Raw genomic sequence first — 27983 nt, forward strand, 5'->3', positions numbered from 1 at the left:
GTGGTCAACTCTTTAAACACAAGGTTAGTAACATAGAAACATAGAAAAGACGGCAGAAAAGGGCTATAGCCCACCAAGTCTGCCCATTCCAAATTCCCGCCCCCCTGATTTTACTCCCTTAGAGATCCCACGTGAACATCCCATTGTCTCTTAAAATCTGACACGCTCTTGGCCTCAATCACCTGCAGTGGGAGTTTGTTCCAATGATCCACTACTCTTTCAGTGACAAAGTATTTTCTGTAGTCGCTATGGAACTTCCCTCCCCTGATTTTTAACGGATGCCCCCTGGTGGTCGAGGATCCCTTGAGGTAGAAGATATCTTCTTCCGACTCGATACGGCCCGTGATATACTTAAATGTTTCAATCATGTCTCCCCTCTCTCTTCGTTCCTCAAGTGAGTACAGCCGTAGTTTATTCAGTCTTTCTTCATACGTGAGATCCCTGAGCCCCAAGACCATCCTAGTGGCCATACGTTGAACCGACTCGATTCTCAGCACATCTTTCCGGTAGTGTGGTCTCCAGAATTGAACACAGTATTCCAGATGAGGCCTCACCATGGACCTGTACAGCGGCATCACTACTTCAGGTCTCCTGCTGACAAAACCTCTACGGATACAACCCATCACTTGCCTTGCCCTGGAGGAAGCCTTCTCCACTTGATTAGCAACCTTCATGTCATCACTAATGATCACCCCTAGATCACGTTCCGTCGTGGTCTTGGCCAAGGTCTCACCATTTAGTATGTAAGTTCTGTGCAGGTTTCTCTTTCCCAGGTGCATTACCTTGCACTTTTTAGCATTGAAGCCTAGCTGCCATGTTGCTGACCACCGTTCTAGCAGCAGTAGATCCTGCGTCATATTATCAGGCAAGGTGTTTTTACCTACTATGTTACAAAGTTTGGCGTCGTCGGCGAACAGTGATACCCTTCCTCTAAGTCCTTGGGTCATATCTCTTATGAATAAGTTGAATAGAATCGGACCCAAGACCGACCCCTGCGGCACTCCACTGATCATGCCTGACGTTTTGGATGGGGTACCGTTTACCACCACCCTCTGAAGTCTACCACTCAGCCAATCCTCAACCCATGTAGTTAGTGTCCCCTAATCCTATCGACTTCAGCTTGTTCAATAACCTTCGGTGTGGGACACTATCAAAAGCTTTACTGAAGTCTAAATATACTACATCCAGTGACTCTCCGGCATCAAGTTGTCTAGTAACCCAGTCAAAAAAGCTGATTAGGTTAGATTGGCAGGATCTGCCAATCCGTGCTGGTGGGGATCACGTAGGTTTTCCTCGTCTAGGATTGTGTCAATATTTTGTTTGATCAGTGTTTCCACGAGCTTGCACACTGTAGACGTAAGACTCACCGGTCTGTAGTTTGCCGTCTCTGTCCTGCAGCCCTTTTTGTGGAGTGGGATAACGTTGGCGGTTTTCCAGTCCAATGGGACTCTTCCTGTGTGTAGGGAAAGATTGAAAAGAACAGATAGTGGCTCTGCCAGGACTTCTCTCAATTCCCTGAGCACTCTGGGATGTAGGTTGTCCGGTAACATGGCTTTGTTTACTTTGAGTCTTGATAGTTCGTAGTAGACGCTACTGGGCGTGAACTCGAAGTCATGAAACGGGTCCTTCTGGCTGTTTCCCATCTGAATCTGTGGACCAACTCCCGGCGCTTCACGGGTGAATACTGAGCAGAAGTATTCGTTTAGTAATTCTGCCTTGGCAGAATCTGATTCTACAAGATTACCGTCCGATTTCTTCAGGCGTTCTATCCTATCTTTGTTCCTTTTCCTGTGACTAATATAGCTGAAGAAGAATTTATCCCCTTTCTTAATGTTCCGTGCTAGATCTTCTTCCATTCTGAGTTTGGCCTCCCTGACTGCTATTTTGACAGCTTTTGACCTGTCCAGATAGTCTTTTTCCGCCTCTTGTTTTCCTAAATGTTTGAAGGTGATAAATGCTTCTTTTTTCTTTTTAACAAGGTCTGAAATTTCTGCACTGAACCATTGGGGTCTTTTGTTCTTCCTGCGCTTACTTACTGTTCTTATGTGGCGGTTTGTTGCTTCATGTAGGGTGGACTTCAGAGTCAACCACATATCTTCCACATTGTTAGGTTGTGCTTGTTTTTGTAACTCCTGATGGACAAAACTTCCCATGCGGTCGAAGTCTGTGCCTCTAAAGTTGAGAACCCTCGTTGCTGTGTTTGACCTTGAGAAACCTTTCTTGAGGTTAAGCCATACCATATTATGGTCACTGGAGGCCAATGTATCTCCAACTGAGACATCCGTGACGCTGTCTCCGTTGGTGAGTACCAGGTCAAGTATCGTCTGGTCCCTGGTGGGCTCCAGTACCATTTGCTTGAGTCGTGCACCCTTTATGGAGTTCAAAATTGAGATAACACCTTTATCATGGATAGATAATTTTTTCTAATAAAACTTTCTTCAAAAGACCCCTAAAACAGATAGGCCCATCCAGTTTGGAAGGAAATTTGAGACATGAGAAATTAGCTGCTGAGAGAGTTTCTTGTCTACCCCTTTATGGATGAAAAGATGATTAAGTGTCGGAACAGGTTGACATCTGGAATACTTAAGAATAACCTTGGAAAAACGTCCCAAAAAAGAAGGTCCTATGTTGTATGTACAAACAGTTCCCTCCAGAATGCCAGGTTCTTAAATGTCAAGGATATACATTTGAAAGAAAATGGCAGAAATCTCTCCAAGATGGAGACATGATCAACTATTAAATGCATAACAATGTACTGCTAAGCCTTAACAATAGCCAAAAACACTATTTCAGTGCATTGAAAAATCTGCAAATTAAGCCAAGCAGCTAATTCTAAATAGTAAACAGTCTACTTCATCCCCTACAACAGAACCAGCCTTCCCAATTACAACTAGCTAGTAATGATTTTGCACATACTCTACCCTCCGCCCCCTGAACAGCCATCTGGGAATCAATCGGAGAAAGTTCTCAGCCTTGAAAGTCCTACAGACTAGTGCTGCCCGATTCAGGAAAAAAAATATTCGATTTGATTCATCATATTGAATCAATTTTTTGATTCAATTTTCCTGCCCAATTAGGTGTTGTTTTTTTTAACATCCTGGTGGGCTTATTTTATAGCTTTTTCACCCATCCCAACCTGTTTGCCCTCTCCTAACCACCCTGGTGATGTGGTGTAAACAAACAAAAAAAAAGACTTTTCTCTCTCTTAAGTCCTAGCTCACATGTGCGGTCTAACACCAGCTCTGGCAGGATACACATTTCAGAAAATGAAATTATTTTTTCTACCTTTTGTTGTCTGATCATTATTCAAATCATGTTGGTGCCAGGCTCTGGTTTCTGTTTATCTTCTGATAACTCACTTGCCAGGGTCTCCTGCCCATTTGTCGTTTTCTTCTTTCTCCATACTCATCATCCGTCTTCCATCTCTGTCCTCCCCTTCCCTCCCCCAGAGGGAGACTGGACTGCGGATTGGACTGGCTGGGTAACATCATTAAGCACTCCTCATCCTATCTTAGCTTTAGAAAATTAGTTAAAATAAACCTGTTCAACCGATTTGTAACCAAGAACTCTTAATGCCTTATCCCTGTATTCTACTTACATGTACTCGATGTCCCTACACTGTGTCTATTACTCCGACTTTCTCCCTCTCTACTTGTATTCTCCCTCTCTACATGTATTCGGCGACTTCATTATAATTATTTTCGCTGATTGTCCAGCTCTTCTTGTTGTAAACCACCTCAAACTACTATGGCTTTGGCGCCATATAAGAATAAAATTATTATTATTATTAATAACCACCCCACCCCCACGCGATCCAACAACAACCCCCTCGTTCCTCCATGGGATCTGATAAGGCAGTAAACTTGCACTCTTCTGGCCACAAGCAGTGTGAGTGAAGCTTTCCCTCTGCTACTGCTTTGCACCTAAGCAGAGAGAAAGCTTCCAACTGCAGAAGGCAGCATGTGTTCTTCACTCGCGCTGCCGGTGACCCAAAGAATGAAAGAGCAGCTGCAGCGATGGATCCCACCATCCCCAGATCCACCATCTCTCCTTTTCTCAACTACTCGGACATATGTCTGTCTGAATTCAGACCTGGTAACTTTGGTTGCCTTTGCCTGTCTGAATTCAGAACCAAGTAATTATAGTGCTAAGATAGTCTTCTGAATTAATCCATTCTTATACATCCCACTGCATATACTACTACTACTATTAATTATTTCTATAGCACTACTATTAAGTTTCTTCTTGTTTACTTGCAGTCAGTCCCTCTCCAGTTTGTTTGCTGGTGAAAGAATTTCTTACTTGTAGGACTTAACTTGCCGTTTCAAATGGAAAAAAATATAAATTTTCATCCTAATACAAGAAAGTGTTTCCCCAGAATTAATCTAAGTTATCCTAAAATGTTCTAGAGATCATTCTTGTGTTCCTGCCAGGAGATTAAGTTGTGAAATGGTTAAATTTTAGCTAAATTAAATGTGAACTGAACTGCTACATGGGGACCTTTTTATTTCAATCCATTTGTAAGCAAAGGCAGTTTTCTAGTGTCATGAGCCATGCTTCAAGCCTAACCTATAATTCCACTTGCAGTTTAAATACAGATACCTCTTAATTAGTAACTTCATACTAATTGTGGCTTATATATTTACAATTGTGAGATTTCTGTTCAAATGTTTTAAAAGTTCTGCAAAATTCTAAATACTTGTAATATTTTGTACTGCCAACTAAGGAAATATAAGAAAAAGAGAAGTTGGTATTTTAAATTTGTAAATGTTGCTGCTTTGTGAACCATATTTCTATATTTATTTAATTCGTTTTCTAGCCCGTTGACCCCAAAGAGCTCAGAACGGGTTACAGGTTTAACATACATAATTTCTGTACAAGTTTAAGATACAAGTTTTTATTCTAACTTGATACATGTTAGGGGCTAATGATACTGTACAGTTTACTGGTTACAATTTGCTGTGGTTGTCCTTATGATGCAAGGTTTCCAGTACAAGGTATACCTAATTTGACACACAGAAAGTTACAGTGTAAGATACAAGTTATACCTAATTTGACACACAGAAAGTTACAGTGTAAGATACAAGTTATACCTAATTTGACACACAGAAAGTTACAGTGTAAGATACAAGTTATACCTAATTTGACACACAGAAAGTTACAGTGTAAGATACAAGTTATACCTAATTTGACACACAGAAAGTTACAGTGTAAGATACAAGTTATACCTAATTTGACACACAGAAAGTTACAGTGTAAGATACAAGTTATACCTAATTTGACACACAGAAAGTTACAGTGTAAGATACAAGTTATACCTAATTTGACACACAGAAAGTTACAGTGTAAGATACAAGTTATACCTAATTTGACACACAGAAAGTTACAGTGTATGATACAAGTTATCCCTAATTCAACTCATACTGGTTCTGGTACCAATATACATCTCGTTGTAATCTATGGGTCAAAGGTATGGGTTTAGGTGAAGAGGTATGTTTTTATTGCTTTTCTAAAGCTGAGGAGTCCTTCAAGGAATTGTTAGGTCTTATTTGATGCAAGATTTTATCCAAAGTGTCACCATCACTTTTTGAATCAACACCTCCATGTGCTGTACTTCTTTTTAAAGGAATGCCCCAAATGTCATGTGACCATTGAAAAGGATGGTGGGTGCAATCACATGGTTTGTCGCAACCAGAACTGCAAAGCAGAATTTTGCTGGGTGTGTCTTGGCCCCTGGGAGCCCCATGGATCTGCCTGGTAGGTTCAGAAATTGAAATATGGGAGAAAAGAAGAGGTAGTATTGTCACATCTGTTGGTTTATATGTAATTTTTTTTCTGTAAATGTAAACTGTTTCCTTTATTGTGATTACCTTTAGTAGTTTTATTTTGTTCTAGGTATAACTGCAACCGCTATAATGAAGATGATGCAAAGGCTGCAAGAGATGCACAGGAGGTGAGAGTCCATCAAGCACGGTTCTAGCTTTATGGTTACAGTGAGCACTTGAATATCCCAATACTGAGGCCCCAATACTCAAAAGCTTGCCATGCAAGTAAGACTAGTAGTAGCCAGTCTTACTGGCAAGGCAACTCAGCCTCTGATTGTCAAAAGGGTTATTGAGGGCTTTTACCAATCATAATAGCAGCCACCAAGAATTCTATGCAAATGCATTATGAGGAGCTCATTAGTATTCAGATGAGCACTCCTTGTGATGCACAGAAAAAAATGCCCACCTCTTACCAGAGAAAATTTTCTGGCAGGTCGCAAGCTCCGTCAATCGAGAGCTGTACTGGGCCTGTGCAGCTGTTCTACCGCTTAGCTCTTCTGCACAGGTTCCAGGCATTGCAGACTTAGTACAAATAGTGTGCATTTAATTTGCATGCTATTTGTACTGAGCATAGTCTGGCAAAACAAAATCGCTCCCAATCTGGTATTTTTAACCAGGCTTCCAGAGCTTTATGCATCCTGCCCTGAGTAAACTCCAAGGAGGGCTAATTTGTGTTATGTTTAGCAATTCCTTCCTTCATTTTTTAAAAAATGAGAAATTGTTTTTCTGTCCAGGAATACAACCTATTATACTGAATTTTTCTTTGACTTCCCCATTTACTCCACCACCTAATGAAAGCACCATAATTTCAGTCCTAATGAGTCATGAAACAGCAGATCAAGCAATTAGCCCAGCTACTACATTAAAGCTGTAACTCCTTTCCCTATCGTGGAAACTTAAAGCACCATGCACAGAATAAAATATTGCCCCTCCCTTCTTCAGGGAGAGCTGCTTCTCTCCCCTTGGTTGGCTCCTCTTAGATGTACACATTTAACTTATTTTTCTCTTATCCACTAAAACCAGTCCAGAACCATTGGTTATACTAATCAAGCAACAAATGAAGACAAGAAATGACAACGTGTGTCGTGTTCTATAAAAGCACTATACAGATAGAGTCTAGACCCTTTTCCTACATAGCATTCACTTTAGCCAGGAGGTCTAGGAAACGTTTTGTCCTTTCCGCCCCTGCCACCCATGTCCACCCAACAAAATCAAATATTACTTTCACTAATTATACTAAAGAATTGACAGCTTAAAAATATTTCTACTTAACTCCACACCCGTTCAATTTAAGGAAATTTGGTCACTATATGGGAGATAATCTTATGGGTCGCCCTTTGGCTAGATATCTCAAAACTAAATCAAAACGCTTGCACATCTCAGCTGTTCAAGATTCATCAGGACAATTAGCCAGAACCAGATCTCTGATTTCTTCCCAATTTGAAAAATTTTATACTACCTTATATCAATCTGATTTTTCAGCCTCTGAAATGGATTTAGACTCATTTCTATCCTCACTAGCTCATCCAACTATATCGGAATCTATTAAAGCAAAACTGGATGCTCCTATAACTATATCTGAGATTGAAAATGCTATAACCTCTCTACCCACCGGGAAAGCTCCGGGCCCGGATGGCTTTACAAATGAGTTTTTCAAATGCTTTCGAACCCTATTGACTCCTCAACTCCTTGCATATTATGATTTCCTTCACTCCACTCCGGACAAACAATTTAATTTCGCTGAGGCCACGATTGTAGTTATTCCCAAGCCAGACAAAGATACTACTCTGGTTAAAAATTTTCGTCCTATCTCTCTTCTTAATTTGGATTACAAAATTATGGCTAAATTACTTGCACTAAGACTCACCACAGTGATCCCATCTCTCGTACATGGAGATCAAACTGGATTCATCAAATATAGATACATTGGGGATAATCTTCGTTTATTTCATCATATCAATGCTCACGCCAAATCAATGTCGGATCCAGTGATTGGTCTAGCCATTGATGCCGAGAAGGCCTTTGACCGAGTGGAGTGGCCTTTCTTATTCCGAGTTCTGAAATGGTACAACTTTGGTTCTTTCTTTACAGACTGGATAGAAACATTATACAGACAACCCACGGCTCGTATCTTGATTAACAACTCTCTCTCTAATAGATTTTCCCTCCATAGAGGTACCCGTCAAGGCTGTCCTCTTTCACCATTATTATTTGATTTAGCATTGGAACCTCTATTGACAGCTATCAGACAATGTTCCTTAATTAAAGGTATTCCGTCGTCCAATCGAGAGATTAAACTAGCAGCTTACGCTGACGATATTCTTCTCTTTCTAAAAAATCCTCTTATCTCTTTACCTCATTTTATCCACATCGTATCTCAATACTCTCAAATATCTGGATATTCTGTTAATTGGGAGAAATCAGAGATTTTTCCGCTAAATGATCACATTTCCTCCTCAGATCTAGCTCATTTTCCTTTTCCATGGTCACAGGGAGCTGTAAAATATTTAGGGATTTTAATACATAAAGACCCATTACTTGCTCAGGATCTCAATATATCTAAAATCAAAAACTTAGTTTCAAGTACTACATCTCATTGGTCCCCGCTTTATTTGTCCTGGTGGGGTAGAATAGCCTCTATTAAAATGACCTTAGCCCCACAAATTAATTATACTCTATCTATGCTTCCCCTTCTCTGCCATAAATCATTCTTTCATTGGCTTAATATGAAAATTACTGAATTTATTTGGAACAAGAAAAAACCTCGTATTGCTCTCGCCAAGCTGAAGGCCTCTAAGATTAATGGTGGCTTAAATTTACCTGATTTTTATTATTACTACATCGCCTCCTTAGCCAAATACGGAGCTCACTGGATTGTTGACTCATATCCACAGGATAAACCAGCATGGTTTGAAATGGAATGCTTTTTATGTGCACCACTACACATCTCTTGCTTCCTTACAGTGTCGATACCTAGACACTTGAGAAAATATTCTTTGTTGAGTGCAACGCAACATGCTTTTCAACTATTAGATGCAGCGGCTGAGATCTCTGTTGCTGAAGGCCCACTTATGTCCCTTTGGAATAATTCTAAAATTCAAAATAAGGGTAGATCCCTTTCATGGAAGAGGTGGCAACGGGCAGGGGTGTGGTTTGTTCATCAATTGATCTCCTCCACTTCATTTATCCCATTTGATACTTTTTGTTCTGTAAACTCACTCCCATCCTCTATATATCCCCAATGGCTTACGCTTACTGAAATACTAGCTAATGTACAAATGCGCCCTGACTTTATGACCTCTCAACAAACTATTCGTCACTGGTCTACTTTGGCTTTACTGAAAGGTAGGGCGATATCTCTTTTTTATAACATCTTAAGAGATCACACCTTCACCTTTACACCTCAATCCATGAACCATTGGGGCTCTATCCTAAAGACCACGCTTTCTGAAATAGATTGGGAACTCTTCTGGTCATCTACAAATCGCCCTCTATTATCCTCAAGAGTTTCGCAATCAATGTTCTTTGTTATGTGGAATGCAGTATGGACTCCATTTCGAATGTGGAAAGCGAAACTGAAACAAGACCCTACCTGTTGGAACTGTTTGAAAGAGCCTGGAACTCTTGATCACATGCTTCTTCACTGCACTATGGTTCATTCCTTTTGGACTCGTATCTGGGACACCATAAAATCTATTACCAAATGTTCAGAAGCTATTTCCATAGACATTATAATCCTTCGTTCTCAACACCCTTGTTTCGCACTATCAAACTGTCCTCCTAAACTTATTGACACCATGATTGTGACAGCTCTTATGCACATTTTGAAAAATTGGAAGTCACCCACACTACTAGACTACACCTTTTGGTGGAACTCCTTAAGCGTGTACCACAAATTCGAATCATATGCATATGAAAAGAACACGATATCTCGTTTATCTACAAATTTGGTGCGAAATAAATCACCTTGGTCATTCTTAGATTCATATGTTCATTCTGCCTTGTAGACACTTCTGCCTCTCTCTCTTTCTCTCTCTCTTTCTTTATCTCTCTTTTTTCTTTTTTATTTCAATTCATCTTCTCTGCTTTTCTATCCTTTCTATTTCTTTTCTTAGCAGTTTCAAATACTCTGAATTCTTCTTACTAATCTACTATATGCAAATAACAGCAATTATGGTTTCTTTTGTTTCTACATCACTATTTCTTATTCAATTTTTATGTATTTGAACTGCTTTCTGTATATTACTTATAATATTCAATAAAATTAATGAACTAAAAAAAAAAAAAAATATTTCTACTTCAGTAAATCAAAATGAAATGGGGAATATGTACTACAAGCATGGGTCAACATAGGAGCTAGTGAATATCTTGTGCATCACTTTAGAATAAGAAACCTGTAGTGAGCTTCGCTAGGAATATAGTGATCAAACAGAAATATAAGGATATATTGATTGCATGTAGATCAGCAGATATGGATAATTATTTATAGTCCCTTTATTGTTGATCCCATGTTAGCTGCTGTGTTCTTGATAAGGTTTTAAGTTTTTCTTTGTATTTAATATGTACTGACACAGAGATCCAGAGCAGCCTTGCAGAGGTATCTGTTCTACTGCAACCGCTACATGAACCACATGCAGAGCTTGCGATTTGAGCACAAACTGTATGCACAGGTGAAGCAGAAAATGGAGGAGATGCAGCAGCACAACATGTCCTGGATTGAGGTGCAGTTCTTGAAGAAAGCAGTCGACGTGCTCTGCCAGTGTCGTGCCACACTCATGTACACTTACGTCTTTGCCTTCTACCTCAAAAAGAATAATCAGTCCATTATCTTTGAGGTAGGAAGCATCACCTGTGTCACTCTTTCCCTCTTCATAACAGCCACCACTAAGCTATACTAATTCTGGAAACAATATTTGATGTAACACCTTAGCTACTTAAGTTTGTATTTATCTAAACCTTTTACCCTAGATAGCATATCTGGACTGGACAGCACAGCTACCCTCTTTGCCTTGAGGACTTTGATAAAGAAGTATTTTCCAAATTTTTTGTTATGCTGTTGTGTGGCTGGCAGTAACCACTACTACAGTGGTGGCATCTTCCCTTCCTCTTGCATTGAACATATCATTTCTGCTGCCTATGTTGTCAGACTCAAACATAAGTCTACCATGCTACACATATGAAACTGCAGTTTAAGCCACTGGAATCACCTAGGCTCTATAACTGTGTAGAAGGCTAGAATAACAATCCTGTTAACATTTTTATCCTAGAACAAGCAGGCAGCATATTCTCACGTGGGTGATATCATCCACGGAGCCTGGTACAGACAGTGAAAAGTGTACCATCACTTTAAGCTTTGCGAAGCTTCAAGACTACTCGCACCATGTACGTGCCTTCCCACCCAGTGTCGGCTCACAGTTCCTCAGTTCTTTGTTTTCTGCAGAGCGAAAAAGTTGTATTATTTTGGACTCCATCCAAAGTCACATTGCTTTTCCGTCAACATTTATTTTGCCTTCGGCTTTGGTTGTTTTTCTTGTTTTATTGCTTTCTAACTTTTTCTTTGGTTAAAAAAAAATATTTATTTTCCTTTTTGTTCCTCAGTCAGCCCTTCAGCCTCCATTTTTTCCCACTTCGCTTGTCGCATACTCTGTCTCAACCACTCAGTCCTTTGACTTTGTTGCGGAGATTTTTCCGTCCCAATCTGCAATCTCTGCACCTAACAGCTTGGTACCTCTTGGTGATTTCAGCAGATTTTAATCTTTCTGATTCAGTTCAAGCCATTATATCTGCTTTCAGAAAGTCTTCTACCCAGCAATGCTATCAGCACAAATGTGCACGCTTCATTTCGTGGTGTAATCTCTATGAACTGGATGCTTCCTCCTCTTCTTTAACATCAGTGTTGGACTATCTTCTCCATTTATCCAACTCTGGACTTAAAACCACTTCAGTCAGAGTTCACCTCAGGTCTGTTAGCTTTTACCATGCTCCTTTCAGCAATAAGCCTCTGGCCACTCATCCTCTAGTTTCCCAGTTTATGAAAGGATTATGAACTCCAAACCTTCACTCAGACCGCCTCCAGTTGTTTATGATCTTAATGTAACCCTAGCCAGTCTGATGAAGCTGCCTTTTGAACCACTAATGTCTACTCAAATTTCTCACTTGAAAAGTGGTCTTTTTGATCTCTGTCACTTCTGCTCGTCGAGTGAGTGAACTGGTTTGCGACCCACCTTTCACAGTATTTTATCACAACAAGGTGGTTCTCAGGACTTATCCTAAATTCCTCCCAAATGTAGTCTCAAAATTTCACCTGAATCAATCCATTATGCTTCCAGTATTTTTCACAAAATCCCATTCTCACCTTGGAGAAACGGCTCTTAATACATTGGACTGTAAGCATGTTCTGGCCTATTACATACAAAGGACTAAGCCACACAGATCTTCACTTCAACTGTTCATCTCCTTTGATCCTAACAGATTGGGCCTACCTGTCATCAAACGAACTATTTCCTCATGGTTGGCGGCCTGCATTTCTTTTTGCTATGCTCAGGCTGGGCTGCAGCTCGAGGAACATGTTACAACATACAAGATCCAAACTATGGCAGCATCAGTAGCTTTCCTATGTTCCACTCCTATTCAGGATATTTGCAAAGCAGCTACTTGGTCCTCAAGTCACATATTCACATCTCACTACTATCTAGATTCCTATTCTAGACGAGATGGTCATTTCAGCCAAGCAGTATTACAGAATTTATTTTCTTCCTAATAGCCAACTCTCCCTCCACATGTGAGAATATGCTACCTGCTTGTCCTAGGATAAAGCTCAGTTACTTACTGTAAGAGGTGTTTTCCAGGGACAGCAGGTAGATATTCTCATCTCCCGCCCGCCTCCCCTGGTTGGCTTCTTAGCTTGCTTACGGAGCTGAGGAACCACAGCTGATATCGAATGTGTGTGGTGCAGGTAGTCTCGATGCTTTATAAAGCTTAAAGTGATGATACACTTTTCACTGTCCATACTGGGCTCCATGGATGACATCACCCACATGTGAAAATATCTGCCTGCTGTCTTGGGATAACACCTGTTAATGATAAGTAACTGTGCTTTATAGTTTTAGCCTGGCTGCTGTGATCTGCAAACATTTCAAGTTTCTCTCATGAACAGCAATTAGATGGCAGAAATTTTGCTAGATTAGATTTAGTAATAATTTTCTGATACTATATTGAGAATGACACATATCATACCTCAGCAGCCATTGTGCAGATAGCAGTCTTGGAATTGAATGTTCATTCTGTAAGTATTCAGAAATATCTTGGGTCCAGCACAAAAAGAGGTGCTTAGACAAGCACTGTTTTCAGATCATTAACTTTCCATTGTTGAATTGTGTGAAGCTTTTATATAATATAACAGTCTCTTGTTTCCTGATGTTGACTGTGATGTCTTTATATAATAACTATAACAAAATTTAGACTGTTGCATATACATCAAGAGTAAGGGTAGCAGAGTATCAGAGCTAATACTGTGCTTGCAGTGCAGTTTATCTTAATTAGAAAATTCTTTCAGAAAATGCCTCTCCCAATAAAGTATGTTGCAAATATATTTGTGTTTATACTACAGAGCAGAATAGCATGTATACTGTACAGAGAGACAAAATGGTTAACAGATTTATATGTATAGTGTTCATATATAACAAAACACATTTCTTGAGTTACAAGCTATAGATATAAATGTGTATGTAAATGTTCAGTGTATTACTCATTATAGGGGAGTATTGCAGACACTGTTCTGTTTATCACTAATTTTCTTTTTTTTTTTTATTTTAATTATTTATTTATTCAATTTTCAAAATACAATTCAAGATTTACTTGTACAGAAAGCTTTAAGTCAAGAAAATAAAACCACAACAATATTATAAATTCAGGAATACCAATTAACTTAAATCAGCTCAAGTCCACAAATGATCCAAAATGTAATTATAAACGGAAAAAAGCAAAGAAATATTATTAAAGAAAATAATGCAAGTCAGCTGGTAAGGACATCTTAAATATTCTATACTCCTCCATTCTTTTCCTTCTCTAGCCGAGAAAGAGAAAGGAAAGTTGTCAACTGGTAAGGCTCAAAGAAAACATATTTTTGGGAATTATATTGTATAACGCATTTACATGGATATCGCAGGAAAAAAGTTGCTCCAAGAGCTATAATTCCCGGTTTTAACATAAGAAACTCTTTTCTTCGCCGTTGTGTGTCCCTGGCTAAATCTGGGAACATTTGTATTTTGAGTCCCATAAATTCTTTTGCTTTATTTTTAAAGAAAAGTCTCAAAATCCAATTCTTATCCAATGTTAAAGCTAAGGTTGCCACTAATGTTGCAGGAGTAGCCATTTCTTTATCTGATAGTTCCAATAATGCCGATACATCTATTGGTCCATGGTTATCTTCCTGTTGCTGAATTTGATTTTTCTTGGGAAGATAGTACACCTGTGTAAATGGAGGTAATGAACCCTCAGGAACTTCTAATATTTCCGTCAGGTATCGTTTTAACATCTCTCGCGGAGTAATTGTTGTAATTCGTGGAAAATTAATCAGTCTGATATTGTTGCCTCTTGAAAAATTTTCAAATGTTTCAATCTTCCTTCTTAAGTTTACGTTGTCCTTAATTAAAGTCTCTTGAAGCTGTTTGGAAGATTTTAATTCATTTTTGATACTGTCTAAAGATGTATTTGAGTCAGCAATATCTTGCTTTATTAAGGTAATTTCTTTTTCTTGGTCTTTCATTTTCCCCTCCACTTGCACTTGTTGGACATTAATTGTTTTCGCCATATTTGCCACCAGGTCCCACAAGGCATCTAAAGTGACTTCTTGGGGCTTAACTATGGTAGGAATTTGTAAATGAGTAATCAAAAGTTTGTGCTCACCATTCGACCACTCTCCTCCACTTCCCTCTGCTTGAGTAGGTCCAGTTTCAGTTGTTACAGCACTCCCGACCATATTCAGGCTCTCCTGCAAAACCTGTGAGCCTGAATCGGCTTCCTCAACACAGCTCCGCGCAGCCTCTAGGGGAGAGCTCATCCCGACTTCCGGTGAGCTCTCGACCCCTGGGGAGCTGGTTGCACGGGGGTGCAGAGGAGGAGGTCTTACGTCGGGGCTCAAAGTGGTCTCAAGACTTCGGTGAGACACCTCCGTTCCGTTCCCACGGGGCGTCTCTAACTGCAGTCCCGACGTCATCATGGTGCCCTGGAATCGCCGAAACAGCGCTTCTATGTTGCCGGAGGTAGGTGTTCCGGAGCGCAGGGAGGCCCCACCGGAGCTCTTTCCCCTTCTTTTCGGCATTTTGAGGCAAGAAAAACTAAACAAAACAGCTCAAAAGAGCTCAGAATCTTCAGCTGTAGCGTCTGTTCGGCGACCTGCTTCAGCGGCTTGCATCCGCGGCCATCTTGGATCTTTCTATCACTAATTTTCTAATGGTTTGTAACTATTAAAAAGGAACCAGAATAAAATAATTTTAAAAGCATCCTCCCCCCCTCCCCCGAGGTCTGTGCTCCTTAGTTCTCTGTATTTTCAGTTATAAGGAAGAGGTAGTTAAGTCTCAGGAAAAACCAGAGTTGAATAATGCTTCTTCTCCATCAGCTCAAGAATTGGCATCTTTCTTTGAAGACAAAATTCAACGAGTACGTAGTACATTTATACATTCACCTACTCCTCAATTTAACAAATGTTTACACCTGCCTTTTAGCTGCTTTTCTTCATTCTCTACACTCACTATATAAGACATTCAACGTATTATTCAAACAATGAATGTGTCCAATGCTGGAGACAAGATGCTATTCCATTGCTCATCCTTAAACGACATTTTACTATATTTGATCCATTTATCCAGAATATGATTACCAATAGTCTACAGGAATAAGACCTAAAATCTGGAAATTTGCCTCTATTCGTCCTAAATTGAAACACCAAAATTCTCCTTCTAATGAACGTTCGAGCTATAGGCCAATAGCCAACATCCCATTTGTAGCAAAGCTTACAAAAAAGTTGTATTTAATCAATTATCCAATTTCAATGCATTTCATCCGAATCAAACAGGTTTTAGACCTAGTCATTCTACAGAACTTTCATTAATAGGTCTTACCACCTCGATCCTATACTTTCTGGATCATAGGAAATCTGTCTTACTAATCTCTCTTGACCTAACATCAGCTTCAATACAATTGATAATTCTATCGTACTTCACAGGTTAAAAACTATAGGGATCTCAGGAATGGTTTTAGACTGGTTTATTTCCTACTTTTCAGATCGTTTCTACCAGATGATGACTCTAGATTAATCTAGATGAATCTATATTGGAAGCCTATACCCAAGATTTTGGAGTACCACAAGGTTCCATTTTATCCCCTACTTTTTCATCTCTTTCTTGCACCATTACTAACCTTAGCGCAATCAATAGGTTTTACAGTCTTTGCTTAAGTAGATGATATACAACTTTTGCATCTTTTAAACACTCAAAATCCTGTTGAAATTCAAGAAATTAACCAAAAGTTAGAACAAATTAGTCAATGGTTAAATGAAAATATGCTTTCTTTAAATGTTATCAAAACAGAAGTGCTTTTGTTCCCATGTAATGATAAGACTTAATAGCCCCTATCTGTATTCGATCAATACCAATTCAAATGGATACTACTATCAAACCACTGGGCTTAATTCTGGACAATAAACTAACTTTTCACCAACTAATAAGTACTTTGGTTCAAAAATGTTTCTATATATTACAAATGATACGTTCAATCTCATCTCTTAAAACCTGCATCACTTAATATCTTAATTTATTCTCTTGTCATTACACATCTTGATTACTACAACTCCTTATACCAGGGTATTTATCAAAATGAGCTTAGATGATTACAAATAATACAAAATACTGCTGTGAAGCTTTTATCAAGGGCAAAAAATTTGACTGTTACTTCACTTCTTAATGATGCTCATTGGTTACCTATCACTCACCGATTGACATTTAAAATTTTGCTTCTTACTTTTAAATCTTGACAAGAACATTCTCCAGCATTTATAGATAGATTACTTTTTCCATATAATCTTTCAAGAACTTTGCGCTCCAGTCATCAAAATCTTCTTACTGTTCCTTCATTGTCATATTTACGATACCACTCTTAAATCTATTTTCTCAGTAACTTCTTTCACATTATGGAATGCCATGCCTTCCTATCTTCGTCAAGGATCTTCCTTGGACAGGTTTAAATCTAACATCAAATTTTTCCTATTTAAAAATGCATACAGCATACTAGAATAAGAGGCTTCCTTCGCCATTCTATACTGTCTTTTCATTAAATAAGAATGGAACTATTTTATCCAAACTTAAATTTTAACTATATTTCCCCCTCCCATTTATACTTTACCTTTGTGTTCTTTTCTTTTGAAGTATTGTATTTCTTCCCCTCTTTCCTTATATATATTGTCGATTCTTTTTGTTCCCTGTATTTGTATTTTAATTTTTTTTCTGCATACTTTTACTGTAAACCGCTCAGACATTTGATGGGCGGCATATCAAAATCTGAAAAACTTGTATAAATATTATATCTAGCTTAATTGTAGTCTTTAGATCAGTGGTTCCCAAACCTGTCCTGGGGGACCCCCAGCCAGTCAGGTTTTCAAGATATACATAATGAATATGCATGAGAGAGATTTGCACATAATGGAAGTGACAGGTATGCAAATCTCTCTCATGCATATTCATTAGGGATATCTTGAAAACCTGACTGGCTGGGGGTCCCCCAGGACAGGTTTGGGAACCACTGCTTTAGATTATTTTTTTAATATAGTGAAGGGTGTTGGAATGACATGCAGTCAAAAGTTGCTCAGTTGTACTAACCCTGATCTCAATCTGAGTTATGTACTGGTTTATCCTTATGGTTGTATTTCTAGATGATTGTGTAATTTCCTGTTTGTTGTCATTTTTATTTATTTTAGAATAATCAAGCAGATCTAGAGAATGCTACAGAGGTGCTGTCTGGATACCTGGAGCGAGATATTTCCCAAGATTCTTTGCAAGATATAAAGCAGAAAGTGCAAGACAAGTACAGGTGAGATACTACTTCTTGCTGTGTTTTCTCATTAGGATTTTTTTTATTATATGCTGCTTTTTTATTACTATAGTAACTTGATTGCTAAGACAGTAAATGTGGCAGCATATAAGGTAATATATAATAGAAAGATCTCATCTATGAACTAACATCTCTTTCCATTAAGACAGAGTTTACAAATCCAGCTGTATTTTCAGGACATCCAAAATGAATATGTGTCCATTGGGAGGTGTTGGGAGGGCAGGGAGAGAGGTGCTGGATTTGCAAGGGAGAGGGTGGAAAGAAGGGAGATGCTGGTGTACTGGGGAGGATTTAGAGCAAGGGTGTCAAACTCAATCACATTAAGGGGCCGAAATCTAAAACACAGGCTAAATCGTGGGTGAGACCCTGCTCAATCTCCGCTCCAGACCCCGCCCCCATAATAGTACTAATTGTAACACCATTTTTTCCATTCATTTTTTATATATACACACAATATAATTTTATTAACCACACATAATGGTTAACCATAAAATTAAACTACACAAAGCACACTGTATGCTTCTCAACACAGATAACCCCTATGCAAATACGGGACCACAAACTAAAAGTACTAATATATACAAACAAACAAACAAAACCCTAAGATGCAAGACTCTGCATGCAGTACAACACCAGAGAAATAGAAACAAATGCATTTCTTTCTGAACAGTGCAAAGTATAGACAGCAGATATAAATTCTCAAAACCGACACAATTCAATCACTAAATTGAAAATAAAATCATTTCCCCTACCTTTGTTGTCTGATGATTTTGTTTTTCAACCCATCTTTTCCTAGTCTCTGGCTGCAATTTCTTCTCTCTGTGCTCTTAACTGTGTATCCAGGGCCACCTTATCCATTTGCTGTTTTTCTCTCCTTCACTTTCTGCCATACATCCATCTTTGAACAAAACACAAAAAAACCCCTCTCATCAATACTGAGCAAGTTTCTCACATAATATCTTCATATAACATTTACAGGCTTTTAAATATTTAAATGTGCTCATAAGCTCTTCAGCAAGACGCCACAGCAGTGGTATAATGTCGCTGGAAAGGTGCTTGAATTTTAATCATAACATATTGCATGGAGCAAGGATTCTTGCTTCTACTGGAGTGGCAAATGTTATGGCTCTACAAAAGTTGTTTAACAGTAGCCCACTTATCTGAAAAGGTCAGTTCACGGCTCCAACACAGTCTGTGTTTCGCTACGCTACATCAGGAAGCCGGAAGGATAAACTTTTTAAATTGATTTTATTTGCAGTGTGCAAATAATCAAGGGTGAAATACTCACGTGGATTAAAAACTGGCTGGATCATAGGAAACAGAGAGTGGGGGTAAATGGACAATACTCGGACTGGAAGAGCATCACCAGTGGGGTGCCGCAGGGCTCGGTGCTTGGACCCGTGCTCTTCAACATCTTTATAAATGATCTAGACATTGGACAACGAGTGAGGTGATTAAATTTGCAGACGATAGAAAGTTATTCAGAGTAGTGAAGACACAGGGAGATTGCGAAGATCTGCAACGTGACATAATCAGGCTCGCGGAATGGGCATCAACATGGCAGATGAGGTTCAACTTGGATAAGTATAAAGTGATGCATGTAGGTAACAAAAATCTCATGCACGAATACAGGATGTCCGGGACGGTACCTGGAGAGACCTCCCAGGAAAGATACTTGGGAGTTATGATTGACAAGTCGATGAAGCCGTCCACGCAATGTGCGGCAGCGGCAAAAAGGGCAAACAGAATGCTAGGAATAATAAAGAAGGGGATCACAAACAGATTGGTGAAGGTTATCATGCCGCTGTATTAGACAATGGTGCGCCCTCACCTGGAGTACTGCATCCAGCACTGGTCGCTGTACATGAAGAATGACACGGTACTACTCAAAAGGGTCCAGAGAAGAGCAACTAAGATGGTTAAGGAGCTGGAGGAGTTGCCGTACAATGAAAGATTAGAGAAACTGGGCCTTTTCTCTCTCGAACAGAGGAGATTGTGAGGGGATATGATCTAAACATTCAAGGTACTGAAGGGAATAAACTTAGTAGATAAAGACAGGTTGTTCACCCTCTCCAAGGTAGGGAGAACGAGAGGGCACTCTCTATAATTGAAAGGGGATAGATTCCGTACGAATGTAAGGAAGTTCTTCTTCACTCAGAGAGTGGTAGAAAACTGGAATGCTCTTCTATTTTTCTGGGCAAACAGTAATGGTATTTGTTAATTAGAGGAAAAGATCCATTAACTGAAGCACAGCACATGAAAACAGCTTTGTTTCTTGCTAAAAAGCTACCCTTTTTTTCTCACTAAAGATTGCTCCAATGAGGTCATTCTTGAAACAGATGGATTCAGCAAATAAAGCACATGACAAAAATATATAGATTGCATGCATAACTTCATTTGCAAAAGGTTAAAAACAGAAAACCCCCCAGATACAGACCTTAGCAGGGCTTCTACTTCATTGCAAATGGAGGTTTGCAGCTGCACAATGGTGACCTCATTGTGAGATCATCAAGATGCACCTGCAAGGTAGAATGCCACAATTAAAATATGTGCTGGTGGAGCTGGTTGGGATTTGAACCCATGACCTCTGGAACATGAGCACAGGGATTTTACTTATTGATCTATAGCAGCTTCCAGGCAGGTGTCTCTGACTGTCCTGTGATGTGATATGATATGGGATCTGCTAAGCTATCGTATCACAGGGCAGTCAGAGACACCTTCCTTGAAGCTGCTATAGCTCAATAAGTAAAAGCCCTGTGCTTATCTTTCAGAGGTCATGGGTTTGAATCCCAACCAGCTCCCCTAGCAATGAAGTAGCAATGAATCCCAACCAGCTCCCCTAGCATGCTAAGGTCTGTATCTGTTTTTAACCTTTTGCAAATGAAGTTAGAAACATAGAAAAAAAGCAGCAGAAAAGGGCTATAGCCCACCAAGTCTGCCCATTCCAAGTATCCCCTCCCCTGAATTTACTCCCTTAAAGATCCCACGTGAGTATCCCATTTTCTCTTAAAATCCGTCACGCTGCTGGGCCTTTATCACCTGGAGTGGGAGTCTGTTCCAATGATCCACTACTCTTTCGGTGAAGAAGTACTTCCTGGAGTCGCCATGAAACTTCCCTCCCCTGATTTTCAACGGATGCCCTCTGGTGGTCGAGGGTCCCATGAGCCAGAAGATATCATCTTCTGACTCGATGCGTCCCGTGATGTACTTATATGTTTCAATCATATCTCCCCGTTTTCTTCTTTCCTCAAGTGAGTACAGCCGCAATTTTTTAAATCTTTCTTCATACGTGAGATCCTTGAGCCCCAAGACCATCCTGATGGCCGTTCGCTGAACTGACTCGATCCTCAGCACGTCCTTTCGGTAGTGTGGTCTCCAAAACTGAACACAGTACTCCAAATGAGGCCTCACCATGGCTCTGTACAACGGCATCATAACTTCAGGTCTTCTGCTGACGAAACCTTTACGGATACACCCCATCATTTGTCTTGCCCTGGAGGAAGCCTTCTCCACTTGATTGGCAAACTTCATGTCCTCACTAATGATCACCCTTAGGTCGCGTTCCGCCGTGGTCCTAACCAAGGTCTCACCATTTAGTACATAAATTCTACACAGGTTTCTCTTACCCAGGTGCATTATCTTGCATTTTTTAGCATTGAAGCCTAGCTGCCAAGTAGTTGACCATTGTTCCAGCAACAGTAGGTCGTGTGTCATATTATCAGGTAATAAGCTTTTGCCTACTATGTTGCAAAGTTTGGCGGCGGTGGCGAACAGTGATACCCTTCCTCTAAGTCCTTGCGTCATATCTCTTATGAATAAGTTAAATAGAATCGGGCCCAGGACCGAGCCCTGTTTCAAGAATGACTTCATTGGAGTAATCTTTAGTGAGAAAAAAAGGGTAGCTTTTTAGCAAGAAACATAAAGCTGTTTTTTCATGTGCTGTGCTTCAGTTAATTTCCTCTAATTAGCAGATAGCATTGCTGTTTGCCCAGAAAAATAGAAGGTTTTGCTTGCAATATCTTTCTTTTGATGTGCCCCATTTATGTGGTGCTTTATTAAATGTATTTTGAACTTAATAAAGCAAAAATAAATCCCAGAGAGCTATTTAGCAGATCACATTAAGAACGTCCAAAGAGTGCCTAAGTTCCGTCCATAGAACTCAGATCTATTTGAAGTCCAAACTAAGCTCAAAAGTAGACCTAGTTTTCATTCGCCTACAATATAGGCATGATATAGATGCCCTAGGTTGCTCAGTGTTATGTAAATAAATCAAAGGACACCCAAATTGAGTCATTGCCCTAACCACACCCATTCCACGCCCACGCCTATTGAGTTAGATGTGAGTTTTAAATATGGGTGTCCATGAAATTATAACTGAGTCTACAAAGTGGCGTCTGTCCTTTGGACTTTGAAGTACCAATTATCACTGAAGACCCTTAATTGGCTCATTAACCACTTAGATTGGACGCCTAAAGCACACTTAACTTTAGGCATGACTTTAGGAGCCCTTTATAGAATCGGGGCTATCAGGCACAAGTCAGATATTGATTCTCCCCTCTACAAAAAAGCCTAGAGGACTACACCAAAATCTTGTCTCTTGCAGTTTATACTTTAGAATCTAAATCACAATTTAGCATGAGGTAAAAACTTTATAGTTTATAAATCTTTCCTTAATTGCATCTGATAATATCAGCTATAAACAGCTGAAAGCAGTGCAACATGCAGAAAGTGAAAAACTATCTACATTTTCTGCATGTTGCACTGCTTTCAGCTATATATAGCTGAAATTATCAGAGGCAATTAAGGAAAGATTTATAAACTATAACAAGTTTTACCTCAAGCAAAGTTGTCATTTCTTTAATAAGACAACTATTTTTTCTGCAGCCCTCCAAGTACCTACAAACCCAAAATGTGGCCCTGCAAGAGTTTGAGTTTGAGACCTCTGGTATAAAGGAACAGGAGTCCTGACACCTGCCCTGTCAGATGTCAATTTAGCCTGCTTCTTGCCTTAGACATGTATGTGTGTGTCCTGTTGTTTGCCTTACAGCAATCGAGAGCATAAAGATGAGTTTGACTTCAAGCAAGTACAATAGGTGATACAATAGCTCACTATGGCAAAGAGCTGCATACTTATTAGTGCTGGTTGCACTCAAGTAGTGGCTTGTTTGGTTCCACCTTGTTTATATTAAGTGTCATGGGGTTTAATTGTTTTGGTTGCAGAGCAGAAGAGACTTGACTTGGTAAGGGAGTTCCCGTGCCCTCCTTGCTATTTTTTTCTTCTTAGGAGTGATCAATTGCTTTGGTGTGAACTGAGGAGATGGGGCACTGCCCACTAATACAAGGAAGCAGAGCTGAAAAGCTGTGGATGATTCCTTCTGCAACAACTCACAGGTAAAGGAGAATAACCCCACTTGTCAGGACTCTTGTTCCTTTATACTGGAAAGAAAATTATCAAGGTAAGAACCTAATCTTCCTGAGTGAGTCTTAGAGGGTTGCAATTATTAGATCTTTGTGTGTGGTGGGTTTTTTTTTGGGGGGGGGTTTGCACGATGTAAGAAGTATTTGTCATTGCCAAGCTGTGGTTGTATTCTTTTCAGCTATATTTTCTCGTGCAGTTTTAGTAGCTGTTTATGGCTCCTGGAGAAAACAGGATTCTTAGATTGTAATACTTTTTCAAGGGACAATTTATGCAACACTTCTAACTTTCAAGATCACACTGGTCTCTGCTTATTTGTGAAGTTGAACCTGTATTCTGTGATGATACTGAGTGTTTGCTATCTTATTAATCATATAGAAAGTACTTTTATAATGCCTTTTCCATGCATTTTATATGTGAAAAAGAACTTGTATAAAGTGTGTGACTGTGTATGTACTTAAGAAGTTTGTTCCTGGAAAGAGTACACACATTTTTATGTAGTCTGCACATCAGTATTCCCAGGATCACGGTTTGAGTGAAGGCAGACATGTAATGTACATGCATATTTTTTGGGGAGCAGGTGTGAATTTGTACATTATTGAAGCTGGCTCTGGGTGCCTACATTGCCTTTATAAAGTAGATGTCTTTCAGGGCAAGTAAACAAGGGGAGCAGATCCCTGAACTGAACAATGTGGCTATTCTGGCTTAAATGTGCTTTGATGCAGAAAACTAAATAGTACTATTATCTGCTTATTACTGATGTCCTAGAAGTCAGCAGATATTGGTAATTAGCCTAAGCAAATTTCATTTTCATAAAAGGGCACTTTTTAGACATTTAGGGCTAGATACACTAAAGTTAGTAATAGTCGCTAAACCTGTTTTTTCACAGCTTTAGCGACAATCGCTTTTACCGACCCGATTCACAAAACGGCCCACAGCGTGGTTTTTCTGATCTGGCCAAGCAAATTAGTTAAAACCCCTTTCAAAATAGCCAAGCAATTGATGCGCTAACATCGCTTGGCTATTCCAAAAAAATAGGGTTTTAGTAATCGGAAAAACTTGTTTTTGTTTGGGTTTTGTTTTTTCAGTGGCACAGATATTTTGTGTGTCCCATTAAAAAAGAAAAAAGTCGTGGGGCCTTTCCCCATGACCCTCGACAAATGTGGCACAAGAGAAAATTGGCAGAAGGGATACCCACTCCCTCCTTTATTTTATTTATTTATTTATTTCGATTTCTATCCTGTTCTTTCAGAATCTCAGAATGTGTTATAAATTGACATTCACAATCGGTTTTAAAGACATCACGACAATGAATGGGTTATAGTTAAACAATCACAGATCTTATTCTAGAGACCAGACTGGTCACAACAAAGAGAACTTAAGAGAAGTATATTAAGGAGGCTAGTCACTGATGGCCCGATTGGCAGAAGAGGAAAGTCTTCTGCTGATCACCCCTGTGCCATGTGTTCCCCCCTTCCAGAATCCAGAAAAAAAAATTTCAAGAGGGATGCCCATTCCTTCCTGCCACTGGACAACCCCACTCCCAAACCTTTTTTAAAAGTTGGAAGCAGGAAGCCCACTCTGAGGCTCCTGCTTCAGGCCCACCAGTCCTAAATGACAGACCTTCCACTCCCCAATGCATCATCAGTAGCTTAAGGACCCTCCTAAGGGGCTTGACCAATCAGGGCTTTAGGCTCCTTTCTCAGTATCCTGGACACAGAGGGAGGTTCCTAAGGCCTGATTGGCTCTGATGCCTCCGTGTAAATCATTTGCATACAAACCTGATAGCGCATTGATTGCTCCTGGAGAATCGGCCAACAGTGATCCAATCAGTATCTTTAGTTCACCCAGGCCTTGGTCACCTGAAAAAGCCAAATTGACCATTCAGTTTCCTTAAATTTTGTGTTTTTTTTCCAATTATTGTTTATTACATAGTTGAATTGCTATTAGGAAAACATTTTGGTAGTTTGCAAATTTATACTTGTCAGAGAAGAAAAACTTATCACATATTATCCTGTAATGAATATTATACCACTAGAGAAGTACTTCCTTAATTGTACTGAATTGCCACTTCTAAGGAACTTTGCTGTTACATGGGATTAGAATTTTTATTCTGACCTTCATTTTCTTCCTCTTAAATCCATTTTTAACTGCAGGTATTGTGAAAGTCGAAGAAGAGTTTTGTTACTGCACGTGCATGAAGGTTATGAGAAAGATCTTTGGGAGTATATCGAGGACTGAGAGCTGCCCTGCATATATATAAAAACAAAATTGAACTCTGAAAACTTTTATCTTCTAGAGTGCTCATGCAATTAAAAACAAACAAACCACAAAGCAAACCAACAAAAGCAAGGCACTAAATCCTCTTCTGACATCGCTGGTCTCTAGTGCCGCAATTCAGTTTTGTTAACAGAAAGTTGAAGTAAATTATATTGTAATAAAAAAAAGGTAGATAAACAATTGTACAACAGTATTCTAGGCGGCCAACAGGAGTGTGACAGAGGAACGGAAAAAAGACCTCCAACTTTAACTTGTAATGTAGCTTCCTTAGAGCTGATCTGGTTTTCTTTCAGATTTTTTTTTTTTCGTTTGTGTGTAGTACAGATTAAATTTAATACCAAGTTTTGACACTGCTTTTCAGGTCCAAAATAACCATTTTGATGTACTTTGGCAAGGGTACTCTGCTCCCCCCCAACCCCAGTATCCAGCCTATTCTGTTTCATTCCCTAAGCTTGCCTTACATTCTGTGAAATTCATGAATGATTGTTTGGCTTCATGTGAAGGCAGTGGGTTCTTGGGAGGAGCCAGTGACAGGGTAGAGATTAAAAGGAAAACACTTTGTATATGACTTTTAAAACAAATGAGAAAAATAGGACAACTCAGTATTTTTCAAAATTGTATATAGCTCATATGCATGGATAAAGAGCAAGCGTGGCACGTGTTTGCATAATGTTTAATTACAAAAAAAATATTTATTCTTTAAAAAATCTTCAAGATTATGTCTATTTGCTGTGCCGTTTCTTTCAAATACCTTTTCTTAAATTCTCTTGGGAAAAGGGGCACTGGTTCACAAAGGGGAGCTGGATGTACTTCTTAATAGCTTTTATTGGTAAAAACTGTGTTCCCTCCTGCCCGGAATAATTCACAATTGCTGATGTACACTGCATTAGAGATTCTGGTGTGACTTGAAGTGCTACCCTTGTTTCCTTTTAACTTATTGTAAGGTAAGCAATGGCTTCCAATTAGTTAGGATACTCAGTTACATAAATTTTGACACTTTGAAGAATTTTCTTTGCTGTTGAAGAACAAGTTACTCCAGTGGTTCATTTTGACTTTGTCCTGCTGAAAAGAAACAGGGGTAGCTGCACTTTCTTTACACACTCTGGTACACATACCTATTTTAACATTTAGGATATATGTCCTATTTCTCTCCATCACTGTCAGATCATTCTGCCTTCCCAGTTGCGCACACATCTTCTGGACTTGGCTGAAAAGCAATATGCAAGTGAAACATTAATAATTTGTTTTGAGATTTTTTTTTTTCTGTCTGAAATCTAGATTTTCTCTCTTCAGATGTATTTCTACAGGCTTCATAGTTTGACATCCTTCTGAAATGTCATTTTTAATGCTTGACATATATCTACCTACATACATGTGAAAAAAGTGTTAGAAAGGTTGCTTGTGTGTTATGTGATTCACTTATCACACAAAAATGACTAGAGAAAATCGGTGGAATTCAGTTCTTACAATACAAATACATCCAGTATTTGGTAGATCGAGTGTTTTGTTTTAAATTCAGCTCCCAATTGTCTTTTAATATTTCTCACATAGCAGGAGCTATTCTCAAGTCAAGGTTTGGTGATAGGGTTTTTTTTTGTTTGTTCCTGTGTGCTCACTCTATCTGCCTGTGGTGTTTATCAGCAGATAACCAATGTATTGACATGTTTGTTGATGCTAACTTCGCCAGGTTAAGAACAGTAAATAAAAAGGCAAAGGAGGCCCCAGAAAATTTACTGGCTCAATATTAAAATGCCTCACTCACTTCCTTCCAAGTGTTGTATGCTAAACCTCATGTTTGTTGCCTACAGAAATAAAGAAACCCTTTCCACATTGGGCATCCTAACCCCTTTCCATTGCCTCATCTGCACGTGTTGCCATTGCACAGTCATATGCTCTATTTTTATCTGTAGAGATTGCTGTTTTGCACTCCTGTCAGTCATATTTTGTTTGTGGCAGTGGTTACTGAACTATTGGTTTGCATATCACCCAGTGGCATTTAGTCAATCTGACCATGCATTCAACAACTAAATCTTACTTTGAATAGACATGATCTTTCCAGGCAGTATGGAAACAGAAATTTCAGGCTGAGGGATGAAATAAGTTTTCTTTCATCCAATGCCTACGTAGCATTTTCCCTATTGTAGTGAGGGCTAGAGTTTGTATTTTGAAAGACACTAAACTTCATTACTGTCGCATCTGCTAGCAGCCATATTTATAGAACTTTATTTCTGACTCAGTAGAAAGGTGCCATTAAAAAAATTAACATGAAAGTGGTGTAGTCTTAATGTTTTGATAACAGTGATGGCCAACTATTGTTTGAAGGTTCAAGAATCTGTGTGTAGTAATGGTCAATGGCA

General features: G+C 39.2%; 1 protein-coding gene across 3 annotated transcripts in view; it reads left to right on the plus strand.

Annotated features, from left to right (window-relative positions):
- ARIH1 (ariadne RBR E3 ubiquitin protein ligase 1) overlaps nucleotides 1-27469 on the plus strand; it is a 254134-nt gene extending 226665 nt beyond the window's left edge. Inside the window, exons 10-14 of one of the 3 annotated variants that reach the window (XM_033919555.1) lie at nucleotides 5627-5757; nucleotides 5896-5953; nucleotides 10394-10546; nucleotides 17797-17909; nucleotides 25503-27469. In XM_033919555.1, coding sequence (XP_033775446.1) covers nucleotides 5627-5757; nucleotides 5896-5953; nucleotides 10394-10546; nucleotides 17797-17909; nucleotides 25503-25587 — 540 coding nt within the window. In that variant the 3' untranslated portion in view covers nucleotides 25588-27469. Of the gene's footprint in view, nucleotides 1-5626; nucleotides 5758-5895; nucleotides 5954-10393; nucleotides 10661-17796; nucleotides 17910-25502 lie in introns of all 3 variants that reach the window. The other 2 variants (XM_033919553.1, XM_033919554.1) reach the window with 2 other exon arrangements.
- The last annotated feature ends 514 nt before the right edge of the window (nucleotides 27470-27983 follow it).

Source organism: Geotrypetes seraphini, chromosome 14 (genome assembly GCF_902459505.1).
Source record: "Geotrypetes seraphini chromosome 14, aGeoSer1.1, whole genome shotgun sequence".
Classification (NCBI taxonomy): domain Eukaryota; kingdom Metazoa; phylum Chordata; class Amphibia; order Gymnophiona; family Dermophiidae; genus Geotrypetes; species Geotrypetes seraphini.